Genomic DNA, 22,568 nt, shown 5'->3' with positions numbered 1-22,568 from the left:
TTTCTATCCTATTTAATAAATAAATCTACAGAAATTCTCATAGACAGGCTTATACGTTGGTTATGCATTATTAAAACACTGAAGGAATTGAACAACGTAGTTAAGGATATAAATTAAATTAAACTTTAATAAATATTTTCCGATATTTCGGCAACGTCACGTTGCCATCTTCTAAAGGAACTTACAAAAAAAGTTACGTGCACATAGGCACTACAACACAGAAACTGGGAATGAAAAGATGAAGCTATTGTTCTCCTAACAGTCCAGATGGTGCCCTCTAGCAGGCTAAGTAGGTGTTCTTGGCCGTTGGGCTGAAGGTCTGCTGATGTAGGCCTCCCAAATTTGGGGCAGTCGCATACAACCAAATTTGTTGAGGTTTGGAGAATTTCTTAGGGCTGAGGCTGATTCCATAAAGAGTCTTTCAAATTTGTATTTGCTACGGTGTATCACTGTAGCTTTCTTCCACCGTATTCTGTGGCGTGCATCCAGAGCATGGTCCGCAAGTCCAGAATGACTGTATTTGTGAAAACGGATGTAGTCCTTGTGTTCCGAAATTCTGATATTTGCTGTCCTGCCTGTTTGGCCAAAGTAAGACAGTTTACAACTGCAAGGGACCTGGTAAACACCAGGTAGGTCTAGGGGAAGTGGTTGGTCTTTAGTGGAGCAGATAAGGGATGCCAATTTTCGGTAAGGTTTGTAACAGGAGGTCAGGTCATGTTTTTTTAAGATTTGGGTAATCTTTTCTGAGGTGCCTCGGATGTAGGGAATGGTGATGGATTTACAGTAATCCTTGTTGTGGTAGGGGGAGGAGGGGATCTGTGGTTTGTAGGTTCTAATATTTTTTTTTTTTTGGATTTTTTTGGGGGGGGTAGCCATTGGCTGAGAAAGTGTTGAGGATGTGATTTAGTTCGGTGTTTAGGGCCAAGTCATTTGAACAGATTAGTTTAGCCCTGTTGTATAGTGTTTTCACTACTCCATATTGTTGTGAGGGGGGGATGGTGGGATTGTTGGTGAATGTATCTGCCTGTATGGGTGGGTTTTCTGTAAACTGAGAAAACCAAGGATCCATTAGGCTGGCGGGTGACTAGTGTGTCTAGGAAAGGGAGGGTGTTGTTTTCCTCTTTTTCCAGAGTGAATTTGATCCTGGGGTGTTGGTTGTTTAAGTGTGTTAAGAAGGAGAGAAGTGTTTCAGAGCCATGTGGCCAAATAGCGAACACATCATCAACGTAGCGAAGTCATACGGTTGGTTTTTGTGGGGCAGAGGCTAAGGCTTTTTCTTCCAAGGTCTCCATAAAGAAATTGGCCAAGGGTGGGGAGAGTGGTGAACCCATGGCTGTCCCCTCTATTTGTTTGTAGAATTTTCCCTGCCAAACGAAATAGCCTGAGTTCATTGTGAACTGAAATAAGGCTGAGATGTCGGGAGAAAATTTAGCTTGGATTAGCTCTAAAGTTTCCTTGAGTGGGACATTTGTAAATAAAGAGGAGACATCAAAGCTGACCATTATGTCAGTATGTTGGAGTGTAAGGTTTTCTATGCTGGCTTTGAAATGGGCTGAGTTTTTTATGTGTGATGGTGTGTTGCCAGTATAGTGTGCGAGCTCTTTGGCCAAATGTTTAGCTAATTTGTATGTGGGGGAAATCAATGCCATCCACTATGGGACGTAATGGCACATTTTCTTTGTGTATTTTTGGGAGTCCGTAAATACGGGGGGGGCTATAGAGTTAAACGGCTTTAATCTGTTGGTAACTTCTACAGGCCAAGAAGTGACTCTCTTAAGGAGCCTGTGAAGTTTTCTAATTTGAGAGTTGGTGGGATTGTAATTGATAGGGAGGTAAGTGGCCCGATCTAATAGAAGAGCATTCAGCTTACCTGTGTAGTCCTTTTGGTTAAGTACTACAGTTGCATTTCCCTTATCCGCTTTGGTGATAACTAATTCTTTATTATTCTTCATTTCCTGTAGAGCTTTATATTCCTTGTTTGATATGTTGGTTTTTGGTGGTCTTGCTTTGGAAAGGACACAGGCTACATCCAGTCTTACACTGTTGGCGACTTGATGTGGAAGGTGGTGGATTCCACGTTCGATCTGGATCATAATATCCTCACTGGTATTTTATTGGGAGCAATGGTGAAGTTGTGTCCACGTGACAGCGCGTTGAGTGCTTCAGGCTTCAGGGTGACTGAAGAAAGGTTGATTACCGTGTTGGTAGCAGGTTTTGGAAGGACGGTAGAGTTCTTTTTTAATTTCTCGAACTTTTTCATCTGTCGGCCTCGTATTTTTTTAAATTCTTTTTCAGCCGCGGTACATGAGACGTCATGTAAAATCAACCAAAGATCGTGGTTCAAAGTGCACGAAAGCTTATCTTCGACGGCACGAATAGCTTCGTTAATGTCCGCTAAGAGCGACCGCGTGGCGGTGATTTGTTCGCGTAGCAACGCGTAGCTAGCGCGGTTATATATTTGGAAAGCTTTTTGTGACACAAACCGGTGCTTAAATTTTACACAGTTCGGGATTACTTTATTATCCCGGCAGCGTTTCAGGAACGCTAGACGATTGAATTTCGGAACACAAGGACTACATCCGTTTTCACAAATACAGTCATTCTGGACTTGCAGACCATGCTCTGGATGCACGCCACAGAATACGGTGGAAGAAAGCTACAGTGATACACCGTAGCAAACACAAATTTGAAAGACTCTTTATGGAATCAGCCTCAGCCCTAAGAAATTCTCCAAACCTCAACAAATTTGGTTGTATGCGACTGCCCCAAATTTGGGAGGCCTACATCAGCAGACCTTCAGCCCAACGGCCAAGAACACCTACTTAGCCCGCTAGAGGGCACCATCTGGACTGTTAGGAGAACAATAGCTTCATCTCTTCATTTCTCAGTTTCTGTGTTGTAGTGCGTACGTGCACGTAATTTTTTTTGTAAGTTCCTTTAGAAGATGGCAACGTGACGTTGCCGAAATATCGGAAAATATTTATTAAAGTTTAATTTAATTTATATCCTTAACTACGTTGTTCAATTCCTTAAGTGTTTTAATAATCTACAGAAATTATCTTCTATTATATTCAAAAATATAAATTTATGTGCTTACAGGTTGTTTTATTTTCTTGCAGGATGGCTCATCATCATCATCATCAACAACTTTAATCTGTAAGAAAGAAGTTTTTGTTACTAATAAATTAACTACGATGGGGGAAGGAAGCTGAAAAGTTCTGATAAACACGTAAAACAAAAATGATATTAAAGCAACTGATATAAACATAAGAAAGAAATCTTAAAACCCTTTAACCCCCATGTTTCATCAAATTGTAATAATTTGTTCTTTTTCTTTTAAGATATATAAGAAGACATGCCAGACATCAATTCCTTCATCAGATTATCACAACTTTTCAGCACATCCTCATAGGAATTATGAACTGTTTTCTTTCTTTTGGAACTATGCAAAACTTATGTCTATGGTTTGTATAATGAATATGAATGGCCATTAAACAGATAAATGAATTAAGTCATTAAGAGATTTTCCATTTTCGTTATCAACATGAGAGGATCTGCTTATACATTAGTACAAGCAAATCCATTTAAGAACATTGCTCACATACAGTAATGTAATGTTGTAACAATATCTAATGCAATGCAAAATATACACACACACACACACTCATGGATGCACATGCACAAAACTGCTGAAACTACTTTGGTATAACAAGAGATAGCTAAAGTACTACCAAATATAAGAAGTATAAATAATAAATCACACAATACAAAAAAACAGTGAAACTGCATAGTGTTAAGTCCATGCTAGTACAATAATCACATTAATGAAACAAATTCAGAATAAAGTGTCATACACAAATGCAATTCGTAGAGGTAAGAAATTCAAAAATGTCACATCAAAGAAATCACCAAAAATATTTTAGACAATGTTTTAAAAGAGCATTAATTAAAATATTTCACAAGTTGAAATATAATTATGCCTGCTAAAGGCATAACTACTTATCATAAAAGAATTGAGGGAAGAAGCTCAATAATACAGGAATCCCTATTCTCTTCGATACAACCCCAACTTTCCCTGATAGGTCTCTGATAAACTTGAGAATAAAAATTACTTCTCAAAAGGAAGTTGGGCTCAGTACCAGAACTCCACACCCTATCATGGAGCTATACATGGATACACAATAATAATAATAATAATAAAGAGAGAGAGAGAGAGAGAGAGTGAATGAGTGTGAATGTGTGTGTTCGATGCGTAGGCTGTGTAGAAGGAATGGATGTGTGGAGTGTGTTTGAGGGAAGATTGGATTTGTATAAGAGGGATGGCCTGTACCTGAATGTGTTTGGTATCAGGAGTCTGGAAAAACTAATAACTGGTATGAGACCTAACATAGAGTCATTCAAACTAAATTCTAAAGAGAGGAATGGAGTGAATGTGAGTGTAAGAGTGACAATTGTATATAACTGTGTTAATGATGGGAATGGGCTTTGTCATGGAAATGTTGATGAGGCAAGAATGATTTCGGGTTTGTGTTCATCTGGATCTGACCCATCATATGTGTGTAAAGATGTCTACAAGTGTAAGGCATTAGAGAAGAATAGAGATCTGCAGGTTGTTAAACTGTGTCAGGCAGACTGCAAACAAGAGTATACAAAAGTAACATGCAGGTAGATCATTATTGGAAGTTTATTTTGCACTTGGTCAGACTATAATAAATTTAGTTTAATCCTTTATCCAAATGTAAGCAAACAAACCACCTTACCTCAGTCCTGAAGATATCTTCAGGCACAAACGCCTGAAAATATCTTTAGGACTGAGGTAAGGTGGTTTGTTTGCTTACACTTGGATAAAGGATTAAACGAAATTTATTATTTTTTTTTATTTTTATTATCCCATGGTATTATTATACTAGATCATAGAGGTCAATAATAAATTCAGTTCAATCCCTCATCCAAGTGTGAGCAAACAAAGCCTGCACCTGAAAATATCTTCAGGACTGAGGTAAGATAGTACAACAGCGGGCAACTCGCAGCAAAGGTGAATCAAGCTCTCTCAAACTCCCCCCCCCCCCATCTCAGCATCTCCCACAATGCACAGCACATCTCCTTGCAGACATGTACACTGCTATGCATGGGGAGGGGGGGGGCACAACCCATACCGGTTTCGACCTTTATTGAGGTCTTGTCAGTGGGAACCAGGCCCAGAGTGGAGGTACTAAGGCAGAAGCAATAGGAGAGGTCATCCTTCCCATAGGAGCAGCCAAAAGGTGTGCCACCCCATTACAAATCACTCTGGATTTAGAGAAATATGTCGAAAGCTTATTTTTCAATTGGTCAGACTATAATAAATTCAGTTCAATCCCTCATCCAAGAGTGAGCAAACAAAGCCTGCACCTGAAAATATCTTCAGGACTGAGATAAGGTAGTGTTGTGTCCCATTTTTTGATTATTATTCTATCTAGAGAAATTCTGCTTATCTATATTCAACTTTTATCCATGTATGAGATTTATCCCAAATTACAAATATTTAAGCTATTTCTCCCCTTAGTGTTCCTAATATTTATATTATACTGCGCCTTTTGGGACATTTAGTTGGAGATATAAAATATAAAAACAAGGAGCAATTACTAAAATATGTCTGAATGTGAAACAATATTGCAGTCGTGACACTTTATCTCGTTACTCATTTAAATATTCTCCCCTCCTGCATGATTAGGTTCATACGTTTTCAAGTGGTGCATTGGGCAGCAATTTCAGACAACTGTTTTATCAATGTACAAAGGTTTATTAAACTCATTAGTATGGTACAATTCAATTTCTAATATAATTCAATTCTAAGAAAACATTTACAAAACAACATTAGCTTATCACAAGTAATTTGGCTATGATCCTATATGAGTATTGCAGTCATGCCGCCATAACAAATTCAACTCATACAATCATATGTATAATCCAAGATCTAATTAACACTTCAGCTAACCCTATATTAGTCTGAATACGCTATATGCTGTAGCACATGGACATATATGATCAACTCACTCTATTTAACTATTTAAAACTATGTAGATTAAATTATCCTTTCGCTGTGTTAACACATAACGTTGACATTTAAAACTTTCCTATACGTTACAATATACATGCATAATTCTCAGGAGACATGAATTACTTATATAATATTAATATTAGCAAGCATACTTTCATTATAACCAGTCATGTACTAAAGTCCTAGTATAATTTTCCTTAGTCTCTTCAACAGTTCAGTAATAGAATAATGATGACAATTACAGACGATTTTAAGTTAACACAAGATTTTTACAGTACCTTTTTCTCTTGAGTTTCTATATTGGCCTCTACCTTTTTCTGCTTGTACTATCCTGGTATGATCTCTCTCATAATCTGTTACTCCTAAGTTCTTTGGGTATTAAACTGTGCTTATGCAATCTTTACTTTTCGTAGTTGAATTAATAACACACTTTAGAATCATCTATACCATGGCTGTGAAACTGAATTTATTATATTCTGACCAAGTGAAAAATAAACTTTCAACATAAGTTAAGAGGATAAAAATCCCTTATTGTTTTTCAGCCAGTAAGCGAAACTACGATTGAGAACTACGATCTGAACGTTTCATGCCGACGAACTGTCGGCGAATCCAAGCGTAAATGACCACTTGGTAGTGCCACACCACGGCAACTCGTTGCAAAGGTGGAGCAAGATCCCTCACTATTCTTGATATTTTCTCATAATGTAAAACCACACAGCTTTTAGGAGATGTAGTACTGTTTTACATTATGAAGAGAGGTCACTACCCAGACCGGTTTCAACTTTTTTTGAGGTCTCATCAGTGAGTAGCTAGACCTAGAATATCAGGGTTTAAGTGAAAAGAACTTGCATACTTTTGCTGTACGATTGCCAGAAAGGTGTGTCACTATATCCGCTTAACTTATCAACCTCGCCAGAAAAAATAGCCGTTTGGCTTTTCATCATAGTTAAAACTTTCAACATCTTTCTCTAAATCCAGAGTGATTTGATAATGGAGTGGCACACCCTTTGGCGGCTCCTATGGGTAAGGATGACCTCTGCTATTGCTTCTGCCTTAGTATCTTCACTCTGGGCCTGGCTCCCATTGATGAGACCTCAATAAAGGTCGAAACCGGTATGGGTAGTGCCCCCCCCCCCTTAATGCATAGCAGTATACATGTCTGCAAGGAGATGTGCTGTGCATTGTGGGAGATGCTGAGACAGGGGGTTGAGAGCTTAATCCACCTTTGCTGCGAGTTGCCCAGTGTTGTACTAACTTATCTCAGGCGCAGGCTTTGTTTGCTCACACTTGGATGAGGGATTGAACTGAATTTATCATAGAGGTCAAGTTCATGTATTTTATACAGCACCTTTTCTGAGTTGTTATAGAGTTCACATTTGGAAATATTCATACAGTTTAGCAAATGCATTGGTGATGCTTCCTCGATGTTACAGATTTTGCAGGTGGGGAAGACTTTTATGCCATTGCTAAACTTGATTGGTCTTGTGTGGCCAGTCTTGAGGCAAGTCTTCCCCACCTGCAAAATCTGTGCCACTACCGTTAAACTTGGAGATGATGGTAGCTCCTGGATTTTCTGCTGAGTACCAGTGGTGAGTCATGTCCTGAAGAATTGTTCTTTTTATGTTTTCTTTTTGGGTGGTTTTAAAAAGATCAAAATCTGTGGTATCACATGATGTTGCAGCCATTTTTGCTACTTCATCTGCAGCTTCATTTCCCTTTAATCCCACATGGGATGGGATCCATTGGAAGATTAATTCGGAATCCTTATGTAGTTTGTTTATGTTTTTTGCTATGTCTCTAAGCATTTCTTAATGGCGAGTATAGCAGTTCTTAATAGCTTGAAGGACTGCTAAGGAATCTGTGAAAAATATAAACTCCTTCGGATTTTGTTTGTCCAAATATTGCAGTGCGGTGTTAATGGCTATTAATTCTGCATGGTATGAGTTGCATCTAATACTGTTAGTTGTTTTTAGTTCTATATTATGAGGAGCCATAGATGAGTATGCCACTCCCAGAATTGCCATTTGGATTTTTGGAGTCATCTGTGTAGCTCTTTGTTGAGGCAGGTCCATATTCCATTATTTTTGAAAGGGCTAATTATCTCAAGATTTCAGGGTTTTCTAGGCTTTTTTTCTCATGTTTCCCTATTTCAGAGTTGATAACTATATTTTTCCTGTTTTGATTTGGAGAAAATGCTGGGTAGTCAGCTATTTTATTTGAACAATCCAAGGGAATTTTATTTTCTATGATTTCATGCATTGTTGATTTTTTCTTTATTCTGTTTGTTGGTTTCCAGTTTTTAAAAAGTTCACTTGTTCTATGATGTGCAAGGTTCGCTCTTTTTTCTACAAATTTGGTAAGATTTTCTTGCCACCTAATTTTTAAAGGAACAAGGTTGGATTCGAATTCTGCTATTTTTCCAGGAGTTGTATTCCTTAGTCCACATGATTTTAGCTGCATTTTTCTGAATTTTTATAAGCTTCTCTAAACTGGTTTGTGATGTTTGCATCCAGATTGGCAAAGCATATTCCATTATGGGATGGATAATAGAGGTATATGTGACATAAGATTTTAGCATTGGCTCCCCACTCTTTACCTGAGATACTTTTCATGATATTTTTTTGCTCTGACTGCAACATTGTTGATATGTTTATTGAAGCTTAGTGATGGATCCAGAGTAACTCCAAGGTATTTGGGGTTTTCATTAAATGTAATTAGTTGACTGTTTAGCTTAATCTTTGGTCTCCACTTTTTCAGGTGGTTATTAATAGTAAAAACACAGATTTCTGATTTAGTAGGATTAAATTTATTATAGTCTAACCAGTGCAAAATAAACTTCCATCATCTTTCTCTAAATCTGGAGTAATTCAATAATAAGGTGGTACACCTGTTGGCAACTTGTATAGGTAAATATGACATCTCCTATTGCTTCTGCCTTAGTATCTCCACATTTGGGTCTGCCTCCCACTGACGAGATCTCAATAAAGGTCGAAACCAATCTGGGTTGTGGCCCTTCCCTTAATGCATAGCAGTATACATGTCCGCAAGGAGATGTCCTTTGCATTATGGGAGATACTGAGACTAGGAGTAATGAGAGCTTGGTCCACCTTCGCTGCGAGTTGCCTGGTGCTGTACCACCTTACCTCAGTGCTGAAGATATTTTCAGGTGCAAACTTTGTTTGCTTACACTTGGATAAAGGATTAAACTAAATTTATTGTAGATCATTATGTCTGTACATGAATGCTAGGAGTATCAGAAATAAAGGGGAAGAGTTTGTTGCCTTAGTCAATATGTTGCAACCTCAGATTGTAGTAATTAGTGAGACCTGGTTATCAGAATCATACCTACTAACTGGTATCGAGTGTCATGGGTACAGTATTTTTAGGAAGGATGGAGTGGATAGGCAAGGAGGGGGCATGCTGCTAATGATATTGGATGACTTAACTCCAGTTAGATTTGAGACCTATGACTGTAGTAATACTACTAACAATATTTCATGTGGCAGTGAGTTTGAAGCCATCTGGTGTGAGGTCATCTCTGGAATCTAACAAGACAAATTACATAGTGGGGTGTTGTTACAGATCTAGTGGATCTGTTGCTGGTGATGAAGAAATGCATCACCAAATAGAAAAGGTGAGCACGAAAAGCGTAATCATAATGGGAGACTTTAATTATCCAAATATTGATTGGGTATCAGTAGAATCTCATGAGAAGAATGAAAATGCATTTATTGAGCTGTTGCTGGACAACTTCCTCAAGCAGCATGTGACAGAAGGAACTCAAGGTCAAAGAGTGTTAGATTTGATTATAGTGTCAGAGGGCATTTCAGTTAAAGAGATAACTATTCTGCCTCCAATTGGTGACAGTGATCATGCAGTACTCACTGCATGATCACTGTCACCAATTGGACTGACTCACTTGGGAAGTGACTAAGTTTATGAATGTTCCATTCAGAGAAGGTTGCATGCTGAACTTCGAAGTAGGAAATTATGACCAACTGAGGAGTATACTGAGTTCAGTGGAATGGGATCAGTTGCTGGAGGGAAAGAATATTGACAGTGCAAAGGAAGCATTTAAACAATACTTAAATGATGCAATATTAGTGTGTGTCCTGAGAGTTCGAAGAATAAATAGAGTAGGAGTCAAATGGATGTGCAATCTTATTAAGCAAGAGATTCGTAAGAAAAGGATGATGTGGAAGGAATACCGTTTGCATAAGGATGACGTCCATTATGAACGTTATAAGCAGCAGGCTAGAATAGTCACAACTGTTGTACAGAAAGCAAAGTCTGATTATGAAAATAAACTGGCTCTGCGTGCTAAAGACAACCCACAAGAATTCTGTCAATATGCTGCAAGTAAAAGAAAGAATGAATATGAAAGAATAACTCTTCTAAATCCAGATGGCATGAGGGTTACAGATGCAGAAGAGGTTGTTCAGTTAATGAGTGCCCATTTTGTTAAAAGCTATCAACTTGGTGAACGCAACATTCAGCTCACTGTTACCTCTTCACTAGATGAAGAACCGCAGGTGTGTAATGTCGAGGTATTAGAACTGTTGCACAAACTGAATAAGAATTCAGCAATAGGGACTGATGAGATATCAGCACTTGTGCTAAAAGAGCATTCAACTGAACTGGCTATTCCTTTGACCAGGCTGTTTAATATGAGTCTCAGAACAGGGAAGATTCTGCAGGAATGGAAGGAATGTATGGTAATTCCATTGCACAAGGGTGGTGCAAAGACCGATGTATTCAACTATCGACAATTAGTATCTCAGGAGTGGTGGTGAAGATTTTGGAAAAATTGGTTAGGGCCCACATTCAGAAATGGGTTGACATTGAATCTCTACTTTGCAATGAATATGGGTTTACTAAGAGAATGTCATGTTTTAGCAACTTGCTCACATTCTATAACAATGTTACCATTGAACTAGACAAGAGGAATGGATACACCATGATACTTTTGGATTTTGCTAAGGCTTTTGACAGAATACAGCATGGCAGACTGCTGCATAAATTGGAGAAAATGGGTTTAGGTTATACAATATTAGCATGGATAAGAGGATGGCTGACTGACATATCAAAAAGTGGTATATGGGGATCTGAGTCTGCAAGGTTTAAGGTAACAAGTGGTGTACCACAAGAATCAGTGCTTGGTCCACTGTTACTCAATCTGTACATTAATGATATTGGGAAGAATTTGACAAGCAACATACAATTATTTGCTGATGATGATAGATAGGTAGAAAGATAGGTAGGGTAATCAGGAATGCTGCTGATATGCAGTCTTCGCAGATTGATTTGAATAGGCTGGAATTGTGGGCATGGGCATGTCGTATTATATTGTTGGGATTAGGCTAGAAGAAATTGATGAGACTAGGGATCTTGGAGTGTTAGTAGATAGGAAGTTGATGTTTAGGAGCCATGTGGCAAAGATTGCAAATACAACTCAAAAGATAATTGCAATGCTGAAACAAATGTCCACACGTAAAGATAAGTATGTTATTTTGCCTCTTTACAAGGCCTTGATAAAATCTCACTTGGACTATTGTGAAGAGGTCTGATCTCCTGGTTTCCGTTGTGATTCTGATATATTGGACAGAGTACAAAGGAGAGTGTTAAAAATGATATCGGGATTGTGGAATACTGATTATGAAAACAGATTGAGAATTTGTAGACTAAAGACACTAGCAAACAGGGGAAAGAAGGGTGATATGAATGAGACTAACAAACTTCTGAAAGGGTCATACAGGATTTCGATTGATGGAATTTTTTAATTTATAGAGGGTGGGGAAAGGACAAGAGGGCATCTTTGGAAGCCGAGAATGAAGGCTGCCAAGAAGGGTGTGAGGGCTAGATTTTTCTATCAGAGGGTGGTGCATGATTGGAATGGATTGCCATTGGATGTTGTGAGTGCAAGCAGTGTAAATGAATTCAAGAATAAGTACGATAGCTGGTGTGTGTAATATGTGGCCTCCCTCGACAAGTCTCTCCCTGGATTATTAAGAGAGACCTCCCTGGAGGTCTCTCTTAATAATAATAAAAACTTTCCTTTTGGGCTCAATATGTAGATATTTGGCCAGACTCAGAAGAATCTCTGCCTACCTTTTTAACCAAAATCAGCAGCTTTCATCTATGCATTAACATCACTATGAAAAAAAAAAAGAACAGAAAATCAGAAAAATAGCTTTCTTGAACATCCTGTTTTCCTATATCCCCTCTGGAATAGTTGCTACTTCTGTTCACCATAAACCTACGTTCAAAGGCTGCTACATATAAGATTCAGCATACAATCTATCTCAAAAATTAGACATCTTCAAATCTTTGTTCAACATAGTGTGTTATCTGCTCCAATTCCCAAGCTCTCCAACAAGAATTGAGCACCATCCAATGCATCATGCTACAGAATGGCTTGATCTCAAAGAAGTTTAAATGCATCTTGGATTCTTATAAGCCCATCCCCAAGAATCCTGAACCTGAACAGCAAGTCCTTATCCCATACATTGCAGGTATCTCTGAGAAAATTGCTAAGATCCTGAAAAGATACAATTTAGTTCCTACATTTTCCCTATCAAGAAAACTGTCACTTGGTTACCATAAATTTGGAGAAACTCACGTGGTTTCCCTCAACATTTCAAAGGCATTCTTTGATTGGGTTTGGCACAGGGACCTAATCAACAACCTGCCATCTTATGATCTGCCTTCCTCACTCCTCAACTGGATTGCCAACTTTCTCATTGATCACTCACTCATTACGTGTCATGGTGGACAGTTTACTCTTCTGATTTTCCAACCAATGCAGGGGAAAATAGGGGAAAAAAAATACCCCAGGTTTCTGTTTTTTCACCTGCTTTCTTGGTCTTGTATATAAATGACCTCCTCTCTCAGATTTCCAATCCTATCCATAGTTTTGCTCATGACAGTACACTCCATTCCTCCTTTTCATTCAACAAACCTTGTAGTGCTCAAGTATTAGAATCCCCAAGATCTACCACAACCAGCAACCTGAACTCAGATCTCTTAGCTATATCTCAGTGGGGCAAGGACAACTTTGTAAACTTCGATGCCACCAAAATTCAGTCCTGCCTGATCTCTCACAAGAAAGAGCTCAAATGCCTCTCCTTACCTACAGTAATATTGAGATATCCAAGCATGATCAGATTTCTCTTCTGACCTGCACCTCAAATCTTTCCTGGCACAACCACATTTCAATTATAGCTTCTGCAGCCACCAAAAAACTTCATGTACTTTTTTTACACAAGACACTACTCCACACCTGCTAACTCTAAACAAAGCCCAAATCTGCCTAGCCATTGAATATTGCACCCATATTTAGGGTGGTTCAACAAAATCCTTACTAAGATGGCTCAATTCTGTCCAGAAGAGGGCAATCCATCTAATCAATGACCCCTCTCTCACATGTTCACTTCAATCCCTTTCTCATAGACGTTCAGTTTCTACCTTGTGATTCTTCTACAGATACTTTCATGAACAGTGCTCTGCTGAATTGGCCACTATTATTCCTGCATTCTCCTCCGAATTCATAAAAACAAGAGCCACTGCTAACCAAAACCCATTTATAATCTATCTTGAAACTCAGTGAACCAACTTCACTGCCTCCTCTTTCATTTCATCTACTGTCCATTGGAACAGAATAGAATCCTCAGCTGTTCAAGAAAAATGTGAACATATTCCTCCTTTCTTCTATTCCTCTAGCCCCCATACAGCACTAATGTGCTGTATGGGGGCATGGATTTTTTTTTTTAATATATCTGATCCACACATGAAAGGCCAAATGACATACAGCACTAATGTGCTGTATGTCATTTGGCCTTTCATGTGTGGATCAGATATATTAAAAAAAAAAAATCCATGAAAGATAAACAACCTCCCTCTCCCTCCCTTGTGTTTACCAAGTTCAGTGTGAATACCTCTGCTCATACTTTGGACAAACAGGACATTTTGTTAAAACATGACTACAACACCACCAAGCTTATATCAGCAACAATAAGCCAGCAAAAATTTGCCTTCATCAGCATGGAGTGAACAATGACCATGATATATCCTGTGTTCCAATACTCACCTTTTACATCGGTGCAGGTTAAAGTTTGAGCAGTTATTTAAAGAGAGTGCTAAATCAGAATGACTGCATCCCAATTGCCAAGACTTGGTAGTCTCATCCTCATAAATGGCAACTAATAGCATGTTTCTTCCCCTGTATTTAATCAATTTAATTTTTTTTAAGAAAATTTAATTAATATAATGATGTGTCATTCATTTCATTATCTAAATTAAATTTAATTTCAAGTCACTTAATTTTAAATTCTAGGCCTTACTTGTAATCTTACTTACTATGTGCATTCTGGCATATGGCTCAGCTCTATAAATAGGAGTAACATTCTTTGTTCTAGCTTCACCTTGAAATTATGCTTGTATATTGATGATGATGACCAGTTACTTTCTCGTCAAAATATTTGCAGTAATAAAATTATTATATTCTTGTGAATACATGTCTTGTCAACCTGGCTGGCTAAGTGGTTAGTGTACCTGCTCTCAAACCAGCAAGATACGAATTAGAATCCCACCGAGGGCTTGGTGTGATTTTCATTGTCCGATATGAGACCACTGTGCCACTTATTGGAGGACAGAAGTAGCTTGAAAAAGTTCCATGTTTGGTCTCTACAGCAGGGTTTCTGAACTACGTAAGAAATATATAAAAACAGAAAAAAAAAATCCTTCTATAGTACAAAAATGTGCTATAGGTTTGCAAATAACCTTTCATTGTTGGGAGCAGCATAAAAATAATTCTTCTTCTTCTGCAGCTTCTCCCACTTAAATGGGGTCACTGTTGATGATGAGTCTCCTCCACATCCTCCTGTCTTGGACTGTCACGACATCCAAGTTCTTCATCCTCAGGTGCTCTTCTACCAGCTCTCTCCATCTCTTCTTTGGCCGCCCACACTTCCTCCTTCCTTGCACATCCATCTGCATGACCCTTCTTCCTACATATTCATCCTTCTTCCTCATCACATGACCAAACCATCTCAACCTTGCCTCCTGTATCTTCGCTCCTAAGTTTGTAACTTTCACTGTTCCCCTCACATAGTCATTTCTCAGACAATCCTTTCTGGTCACACCACACATCCACCTAAGCATTCTCATCTCTGCTACTTCCATCCTGCTGATGTTATTTTTCCTCAGGGCCACAGTTTCTATAGCATACTGTTATAGCTGGCCTCACAACTGTCCTATAGATTTTGCCTTTCACATTGATCGGCACCCTCATCACATAACACTCCAGTCATCTCCCTCCAGTTCCTCCAACCCGCATGTATCCTGCATCCCACTTCCTTCTCAGCTCCTCCATCTTCCTCCACTGTTGAACCTAAGTATCTAAAGTCCCTCACCTTCCTGATGACATTTCCTTCCAGCTCCAGATCTGTCTCCTGCCTGCCGCCCACTGTGCAACACATATACTCTGTCTTACTTCTGCTCAGTCTCATACCTCTCTCTTCCAGTACTTTTCTCCATCTTTCCAATTTAGTTCCTGCTTCTTCTCTTGAATCTGCACATAGCAAAGTGTCATCTGCATACAACATTGCCCAAGGTGCATCTTCTCTCACCTCCTCCGTCACAATGTTAAACAGAAACGGACTTAATGCTGACCCTTGATGCAAGCCAACTGTTACTTGAAAACTTTCTGTCTGTCCCAGACAGGTCCGAACACTTGTCTTCACATTTCTATACATCTCGCACGCCAACCTGACATATTTCTTCGGAACTTTCTTCTCCCTCAGACACCTCCATACTTCCTGCCTTTGCACTCTATCATATGCTTTCTCTAGATCAATAAATGCCAGATGTAGCTCCCGTTGTTTCTCTCAAAACTTTTCCATCATCTGCCGTAACCCAAATATAGCATCTGTTGTTGATCTACCGGGCATGAAGTCAAATTGTTCCTTTGCAATCTCCACCTTCTTCCTCAATCTTCCATCAAGAACCCTTTCTAGGATTTTCATTGTGAGGGACATCAACTTTATTCCGCTGTAATTTTTACAGTCTTGTGCATCCCCTTTACCCTTGTAGATGGGGACAAGAGTACTCTCCCTCCATTCCTCGGGTATATTTTCCTGTTGGCAAACTTTCATGAACAGGTCCCACAGCAGGTCAATTCCCTCTTCCCCCAGTGCCTTCCATGCCTCTACTGGAATCCTGTCGGGGCCCACCGATTTTCCATTATTCATCCTCTTCATGGCCTCCATCACTTCCACTCTACTGATGTTCTGCACCATCCCCTCAGAAGGCTGCTCATCTTCTCTGTGAGTCCTTGCATTTTCCTCATTCAAAAGTCCCTCAAAGTATATTCTCCATCTGTTTCTTATATCCACATCCCTCCATAATTCTCTTCCTTCAGCATCTTTGATCTGCCTCACATGTAAGATGTCCTTCGCTGCTGTATTTCTACATTTCACTAGTTGGTCAATTTTTCTCTATCCTTCCTTTGTTTCTAATTGATCATACAGATCTTGATATGCCATGTCCTTCGCCTGTGCCACGACTCTCTTGGCTTCTTGCTTTCTCTCTCTGTACACCTCTCTGTCCTCTTTCACTCTTGACTCATCCCACTTCTGCTTTGCCTTCCTCTTAGCTGTCACTGCCACTTGTACATTATTATTCCACCACCAACCCTCCTTCTGCTCTCTAATATTTCCAGATGTCTCACCAAGCACCTCGATTGCATAGCTCAGGATTACTTTTGAATTATGTTTCCACCAATCTTGTACACTTTTCAGTCCACCCGAAATCCTCTCTAACACCCTCTCCCTAAAACAATTCCTCACACTCTCTTCTTTTAAGCGAAACCACTTAACTGTCTTCATCCCATGGCTTCCAGAGGTTCTTATCTTCGATCTTATTTTAAAGTCTGCGCACAACAGTCAGTGTTGGTGTGCCACTTGATCTGTTGGAATTACTTTACAATTTGTCACAACTTTAAGATGTTTTCTTCTAGTCAAAATGTAGTCAATTTGTGAATTGTTGTTACCACTCCTAAATGTTATTAAATGTTCCCTCTTGTAGAAAAACGAGTTCACAATTGCCAGATCAAACGCTACTGCAAAGTCCACAACCCTCTCTCCTTCCTGGTTCATCATCCCCAATCCGTGGCTACAATGCACCCTTTCACAGTCTCTATTCTGTCTCCCTATGTGTCTGTTCAAGTCTCCTCCGACAATCACCATCTCGTTTTCTTCCAGTTCCCTCATTTCTTCATCTAACACATTCCAGAACTCATCTTTTTCCTCTGCTGTACAGCCAACTTGCAGGGCATATACACATAATACGACCACTTGCTCTTCTCCAAGACCCAATTTCATTTGCATGATCCTGTCGTTCCTTCTACCCACTTCCAGTACTTCGCCCTTCATTCTGCCACACACCAATTCCTACACCATTTCTTCCCCTGTTATTCGCTCTAGAGTAGAACAATTTACATCCATCTCCCAGTTCCTTTGCCTTTCCCCCCCTTCTACCTTGTCTCCTGCACACATAAAATGTTCAACTTCCTCTTCCTCATTATGTCTGCCACCTCTCTTCCCCTTCCAGTCATGCTTTCAACATTCAGTGTTCCCACTCGCAACATCCTCTCCACCTGCTGGGCTCGCTTCTTTAAACACACCTGCCCTTGATGCGGTAGCCCTCGTCCACTTCTCACAGCTGTAGGGCGATGCGGCTGCGCGTCACTTAAGGGGTACGCCCTGGCCCTTATATCATTTTCTCTTTGGCTCATATCATAGCAAGAGCTGGCAGTGAAGTTTTATGACCAGATGCTCTTCCTGACATCAACCCTCGCCATTTATCCGGGGTTGGGACCAGCACCTATTGAGGCTAGCTTGCCTCCTTCGGTGGCTGCATAAGACAACTTAGCAAGATAGGAAAGATTCACCCCAGCCCTCGAATAATCTAATAGCATCAGGGGGAATGAGCAAGGAGAGGAGAAAGAAGCAAAGAAAGAAGGGGGGGGACCAGTCCACAGAATAATATAACAGATGTATATTACATGAAGTAAGACATGGTCCAGCATCTGGTACCTCGGGTTTGCCATGCCCGAACTCACTAAAGTGAGCCCTTGAGGTAAAAATAATAATACAAATAAATAAACTTCATTATGTGGAAAGTTTTTTCGCTTGATTATACTATATATTAAAGATGCCAAGAAATTATGTTCTTGGTTTAATCCGAGATTCAAGTGTAAACAAACAATGTTTGTGCATGATATATACAAGTAGCCCAGTTGTGAAGTATCACACCCTTTTAAATGTGTATAATGATGAGAAGAGCCACTACACAAGCCAGTTATTGAGGTATTTTAAATACAGAAGTCCAAAAACTCCGAGTGATCTATAAGATCTTTCTAAACCTCACTAAGTGATCTTAGAGAATCATTACTAAACCTATTACTCCTGCTCTGAATCACTCCAGGACAGGAAGCTCAGCAGTGGTTCCACCCAGTGAAAAGCAGCCCCCCCCCCCCTCCCATTGAGTAGATCCTCTCTGCTCTCCAGGAGGTAAGCAAAGCTAGAAGAAATAACAGAAGAAAAAACCCAGAAGAGATACCAAGGTTGAAGTAATGCAGAAATCATATATTATCCATATACAAGTAGTCAATAGGTGTCACACCTTATTAACAAGATACTCTGGATTATAGATACATGTTGAAAGTTTTTCACTTGGTTATGCTACAAATTTATTAAAGATGCCGAGAAATTATATTCTTGGTTAAATCCTTTATCCAAGGATTAAATTAAATCCTTTGCTTACACACTTATCCAAGTGTAAGCAAACAGTATGTACTTTGCTTTATGGGAACGATGTGAAGACATGAGCCTCAATATACAAGTAGCCCAGTCACGAAGATATTTCACACACAAATAATGTTTGCTTACACTTGGATAAAGGATTACACCAAGAATATAATTTCTTGGAATATTTAATTTACAATATAATCAAGTGAAAAAACTTTCAACGTTTATCTCTAATCCAGAGCATTTTGATAAGTTGTGACACCTTTTGATTACTTGTATATGGATAATATATATGATTTCTGCATTACTTCATGCCTTGTTGTCTCTTCTGGGTCTAGATTCCACTGATAACACTAATGCTTATCATTGGGTTTGCTTACTTCCTAAGGAGTAGAGAGGATCTACAACCACTGCTGAGTCTCCTGTCCAGTCCTGGAATGATTTAGGTTAGGAGTAATGAGTTTAGTAGTGATCCTTTATGGTCACTCAATGAGATTTATAGTGATCTTGTAGATCACTCAGTTTTTGGAAAGATATCCCTGCACTTAAACATACCTCAATAAAGGTCAAAACTGGTCTGGGTAACGGCCCTTCCCATTATGCACATCGAAAACTGTGTGTTTTGCATTATGGGTTACTAAGGAATTGATACGAAATTATTAGCCTCTACATACAAGTAGCCAGTCGTAAAGATACTTCATGCACAAACATTGTTTGTTTACACTTGGATCAAGGATTAAGCCAAGATAATAATTTTTGGGCATCTGAAACTTTATTGTGACATTAAAAACTTGTCTAACTTTACAGTTGCCTATTTAACAGAGTAACACAATAATACAATCAATGCATTAAAATTAATGGAGTGGTCTAAAATAAGATGGAGGGAAAGAATAAAAGATGACAAAAACAAATGACTGAGAAATAACTCAAGGACAAACAAATATGAGATAAACTATGCAAAATTTTATAACTGCAGCATTTGTTGCCCTTGAGTGTGAGACATGAAATGTCATGAAAAGAAAAAATTAAGATATCTTATTAAGGAATGAAGTGAGGTGAACTAAACAGAACATCTGACTACATCTTGCGGTGCATCCCATTTGCAGTATCTACTTGGATGCAGTATGAACAAGGAAGGGTTGACAATGTAGGATTTGCCAAATATGTTGCATTCTAATCTGGCTTAAACCAAAATTCTAATACTGGCTTAAACCAAAATTCTAATACTGGCTTAAACCAAAAGACGATGCTAGTACAAAGATAAGAAATGTCTCTTACTGTCCGATCACAGATGTTAAGGGATATTATTGAAGGATAGTTGTCACATAGCTGCATAAGGGCAAAAGTAGCAAGTGCTTTTGTCAATGATTAGTTTGGTTTATATTATCTGCATGCAAACACATCATTTAGGCAGGATTATGCATGTACACATACACTCATATATATGTATATATTATATTGAAGGACAGTTGTCGCATAATTGCATCCCTCATGCAGTTATGAAGGCCAAAAGGTGTCACATGATATTTACAGTCAATGAATTTTTTTTATATCTGCACGCAACCCATAATTTTGGCAGGATTGTGTGTACATACACACACATACATATAATTACATATGCGAAATTTCAAAAATGTCAACTCACCTCATTTAAAGAAGGCACAGCAATTTTTACCGGTTGTTTCAGTGTTTTCTTTGAAATGCTTGAAGTAACGAGACTATTATCGGTAGTAGTTTCATTATTTATTACAGTGCATGATGGCATAATTTCATTACATAAATTTGTTGACTTTGGTGGAGGCAGGGTTATAAAAAGCCCCGATGATTCCTGTACATCATTTTTCTGCAAACTTTTTTTCTCCGCCGAAATGCTAGAATGATGCCTGTTTAACGACTGACTTGGTTCCGTATTGGGACATACTTTAGGTGGAGGTAAACAAGAGGCCAGGGACCTTCCTCCTCCAATCTTACTGCCATCGACAACAGTTTTCAGAGAACTACTTTCCGTTACACACTCTACATACTCACTGGGTTCAGATTCTTTTAAAACAACACTTTCACCATTCTGGGTAGACAATTCGTCATCGTCATTCTCACTCTCATCACTACTACCATAGGCGACGAGGGACATGCTTAGAGAAAAAAATAAATTAATAAATAAATAAGCAACTTTGAAAATTAACAAATTTACACTGAGTATCTATTTCTGTATCTCCATGATATGCGGTTCAAACACAGCAACATAATCAGATATTTCAATTTTGCACATTTAAATGTAGGACAAAATTACACACACCTTACTTAGTACCGTATTAAAGTTACAATGTATAATAAACATCGCACATACGTAGTTTCATTACATAACACAGAGCGGCGCGATACGAATTCCATTTAATTAAATGTATTGAAATTTTGGGTACTGAGAAAAATGAAGAATGGAAAGACTGCGGGAGCAGACCAGATACCTAGGGAATTATGGAAAAGTTTCGGCAGTGAGGGCGTGGATATGTTATGGGATTTGATGTGTAAAATATCCCAACAGGAAAAGATACCAGAGGAATGGAGGAAAAGTATTCTCGTCCCAATCTACAAAGGAAGAGGAGATGTTCAGGACTGTGACAACCATAGAGGAATCAAGCTGATGTCACACACTTTAAAAATATGGGAAAGAGTAATTGAAGCAAGGTTACGGCAGGAAACGAAAATTGGTGAGGAGCAGTTTGGATTTATGCCAGGAAGAGGGACAACGGATGCGATATTTGCGCTAAGGCGATTAATGGAGAAATATAGAGAGATGCAAGTGGATCTGCACATGGTGTTTATAGATCTGGAAAAGGCATACAAGAGAGTGGCCAGGCAGGAGGTATGGACGTGTATGAGGAAGAAGGGGGTGTCGGAGAAGTACGTGAGGTTGGTGAAGGAGATGTATGAGGGAACAGAAACTCAGGTCAGGTCTAGTGTCGGCATGACAGAAGGGTTCCCTATTGTCATAGGGCTACACCAAGGGTCAGCTCTGAGCCCCTACCTCTTTGACCTGGTCATGGATGTACTAGTGGAGGATGTCAAGATGGAGGCACCATGGAGCATGCTGTTTGCCGATGACATTGTTCTATGCGAATCATCCCGAGAGAAGCTTGAAAATACCCTGGAAGAGTGGAGAAAGGCATTGGAGGAGAGCGGCATGAGAATTAGCCGGGTGAAGACTGAATATATGTCAACGGGGAGTGACGTGCATATCGTCATACGACTCCAGGTTGAAAGGCTAATTTCAGGGAAGAAATTCAAGTACCTTGGGTCGGTTGTCGAGAGGAATGGTGACCTGGATGAGGAAATACAGCACCGAATAACATGCAGTTGGATGAATTGGAGGAAGATGAGCGGGGTCCTGTGCGAAAAGAGAGTGAGTTGTAAGAGGAAAGGAAAGTTCTATAAGATGGTGGTGAGGCCAGCGATGCTCCATGGTGTGGAGACGTGGCCTATAACCAAGGCACAGGAGAGGAAGATGGAGGTAGCAGAGATGCGGATGTTGAGATGGATTAGTGGTGTGACAAAGAAGGACAGGATAATGAATGACTACATCAGAGGGACGGTTAAGATGGGACCAACTGGCAAGAAGATACAAGAAAGTAGGCTGAGGGTGGTTTGGACATGTTGAGAGGAAGGTTGAGGAGTATGTTGGTAAACGAGTGGAGTATATGGAGTTGAAGTGAAGGAGGAAAAGA

At 39.3% G+C, this 22,568-nt stretch overlaps 1 protein-coding gene across 1 annotated transcript in view; it reads right to left on the bottom strand.

Moving 5' to 3' along the window:
• Positions 1 to 21,158, bottom strand: part of LOC150099888 (proline-rich protein PRCC) — a 68,240-nt gene extending 47,082 nt beyond the window's left edge. Inside the window, exons 1-2 of the mRNA XM_090402693.1 lie at positions 20,492 to 21,158; positions 3,098 to 3,154 (exon numbers count right to left, since the gene is read on the bottom strand). Of these exons, the coding sequence (XP_090258819.1) occupies positions 3,098 to 3,154; positions 20,492 to 20,977 (543 nt within the window). The 5' untranslated portion in view covers positions 20,978 to 21,158. The remainder of the gene's footprint in view (positions 1 to 3,097; positions 3,155 to 20,491) is intronic.
• Positions 21,159 to 22,568: the final 1,410 nt, after the last annotated feature.

The sequence above is a fragment of the Typopeltis vanoorti genome, chromosome 13 (genome assembly GCF_054136105.1).
Source record: "Typopeltis vanoorti isolate ZY-2024b chromosome 13, IOZ_Tvanoo_1.0, whole genome shotgun sequence".
Classification (NCBI taxonomy): Eukaryota; Metazoa; Arthropoda; class Arachnida; order Uropygi; family Thelyphonidae; genus Typopeltis; species Typopeltis vanoorti.
This window is presented reverse-complemented; position numbering and strand designations above follow the sequence as displayed.